This window comes from Anopheles cruzii, chromosome 2 (assembly GCF_943734635.1).
Source record: "Anopheles cruzii chromosome 2, idAnoCruzAS_RS32_06, whole genome shotgun sequence".
Taxonomy (NCBI): Eukaryota; Metazoa; Arthropoda; class Insecta; order Diptera; family Culicidae; genus Anopheles; species Anopheles cruzii.
In genome coordinates this window covers 15,131,511-15,133,715 of record NC_069144.1, presented here as the reverse complement: position 1 = coordinate 15,133,715, position 2,205 = coordinate 15,131,511, and the positions used below count along the sequence as shown (strand labels likewise).

At 52.5% G+C, this 2,205-nt stretch overlaps 1 protein-coding gene across 1 annotated transcript; it reads right to left on the bottom strand.

Annotated features, from left to right (window-relative positions):
• Positions 1-259: 259 nt before the first annotated feature.
• Positions 260-2,205, bottom strand: LOC128278512 (pickpocket protein 28-like). The gene is made up of 5 exons (XM_053017242.1): positions 2,042-2,205; positions 1,729-1,980; positions 1,225-1,666; positions 639-1,168; positions 260-575 (listed from the first exon to the last, which is right to left on the bottom strand). The coding sequence occupies exons 1-5, from the start codon at positions 2,203-2,205 to the stop codon at positions 260-262; spliced, it is 1,704 nt and encodes a 567-aa protein (XP_052873202.1).

Here is a 2,205-nt window from a genome sequence, read left to right as displayed (position 1 = left end):
AGACAAATGTTAGGCTATTGCAGCTCAAAGTCTCTATAATACAAAAGAAGAAGAGGAAGGCGTACCTTTTTTGCACACAATAGGAACTCGTCAAAATCCACACACTAACAGACAAACAAACACACAAGATAGCAAAAGGAATTTCTAAAACGCTGCTTAAATTTCCAATAGAACTTGACTCAGCGATCCAAATTGAAATGCAATGAATATATGAAATTGGGCGGCCCTTGGGTGGCACATATTCTGACGGATCCACCGATTACCAGTGGCTGACCACCGCATCCTTGGCGCGATGACGAATCGGTGCGATCTTGTACTCGTCCGGTGGTAAGATAAGTGTCGATTTGATAACTTTCGGTGGCTGCCGGGAGGCCACGGCTGCACGACGGTCCATGAAGGGTTTCAGCGTGCAGTAGTACAGGATCTCGACGATACTGAGAATGCTGACGCCCATGAAGAGGCCCAGGATGCCGCCGCAATTGGCCAGAAAGTCGGTCACCCCGAACAGTTCGCTACGTTTGATCGGTATGAAGCGCGACACCTTGAAGTGGACCTTCAGGTAGGACAGTTCCGATCTGGAAAAAAATAATAGGATCACTGTCGCATATCCTGCCACTTCTCAACGCACACCTGCTTACTGGTCTATTTCGTCCGACGACAGTTTCATCCGTTTGGCCAACATCCGCCAATCGAACTTGGCCTGCGATATCTCCGTGTCGTAGTAGATCGTGTTGCAGGAGGTCAGACAGTCGCAGCGCTCTAGGGATTCGTCCGAGCGGTCCATGGCGTGTAGCAGGTCCATCCCCTGCAGATCGGCCTGGGCACGATCGCAACACATCAGCTTACCCATACCACAGATCCGGGCACCGGGCGTACGTGGCAGGGAGAACGGCACACAGCCGCACATCTGCAAGGTGTAGTTGGCCAGACATTCCGTGTCGCAGTTGTTCTTGGTGTAGAGCTTGAAGAAGCGCAGTTTTCGTTCGCGATTGTACGAACACTTCCGGCGATCCATTTTGTAGGCCTTGATTTTTGGAGAAGTGTCGATGATCTGCGGGTCAACCGATACGGACACCTCTTGGCCGAGGGGAATCCTGAAGAACTGATTGTTGACCCGCGGATACTGATGCGGTGGATACAGATGCACCTTGAAGCCCTGAAAAGAGTTCTAAGCAACCAGACCTTCAGTTGGATCCACAAGAGGAACCAAAGGTCATTCCTTACTCCACAAATATAGTCCGCATCGGCCAGTCTGGCCTTAAGAACCACGTACAATCCGGCCCGCATGCCGGCCCCGAACGTTCGCCGTGGATAACTTTCAGTATCAGCGTCCATGGCGTAGCCTTCGTCCATCGACCAAAATGGTGACGAAGTGTTCTCCTCGGAGTAGACGTAATCTGGGTGCAGCTGGTCCTTGCGCATTAAATCCTCGGCTGCTAGCGAATTGAACGTGTAGCAGATACCCGCCTCCGTCAGTGTCTTCTTGAACATCTCGCTACAATCCATCCGGTGGGTCCGCCAGCCACAGCTGATGAAAATGTCCTCGAACGGTATAGCCATCCGCTGAATCCAGTCCACAACGCCATCGTCGTACCAGTGGTAATTGTCGAAGAGCTGACCTATCGAAAAGTCACACACCTGCAGCATGGCTTCCAGTTTCGCTATTCTATCGACGACAAGAAACGAGAGTCCGTGAAAGGGCCTGCTCGAGTGGCCAACTCACTCAACTGTTCCTTCGCCATGAAGCGCGTCACGCCTGGTTCGTCGTATAGATTAGCGACCTTTGAAAAGTCGAACACCTCCTTTCGAACCTTAATCTCGGGGCAGATCAGAACGGCCGGGAACGGAATGGAATACACCGGCACCGTCTTCTCGGCGAACGTCACCACGACAGGATCGCGATCCCACTTCGTGTAGACGCTGTGGATCAGTCGTCCACATCCGTACAGCGACACGAGACAAACGATCATCCACCACATCCTGGAAGTCAGTGAGCGATTAGAGCAATAGAATCGACAGCCTCCGGAGAGTCCACCACTACCTCTCGATCCAGCTCCGACCCGGCACAAAGTATCGGAACCCATGGATGGTGGAGTTGAGACAATAGTCGATCCACAGACTTTGCTCACGCACATCCGGCGCCTCCGTGGGGTCGCCAGGTGTCGTGTCGGCAGCAAGAAGCTTCGGAAGGTCCGATTTCACCAT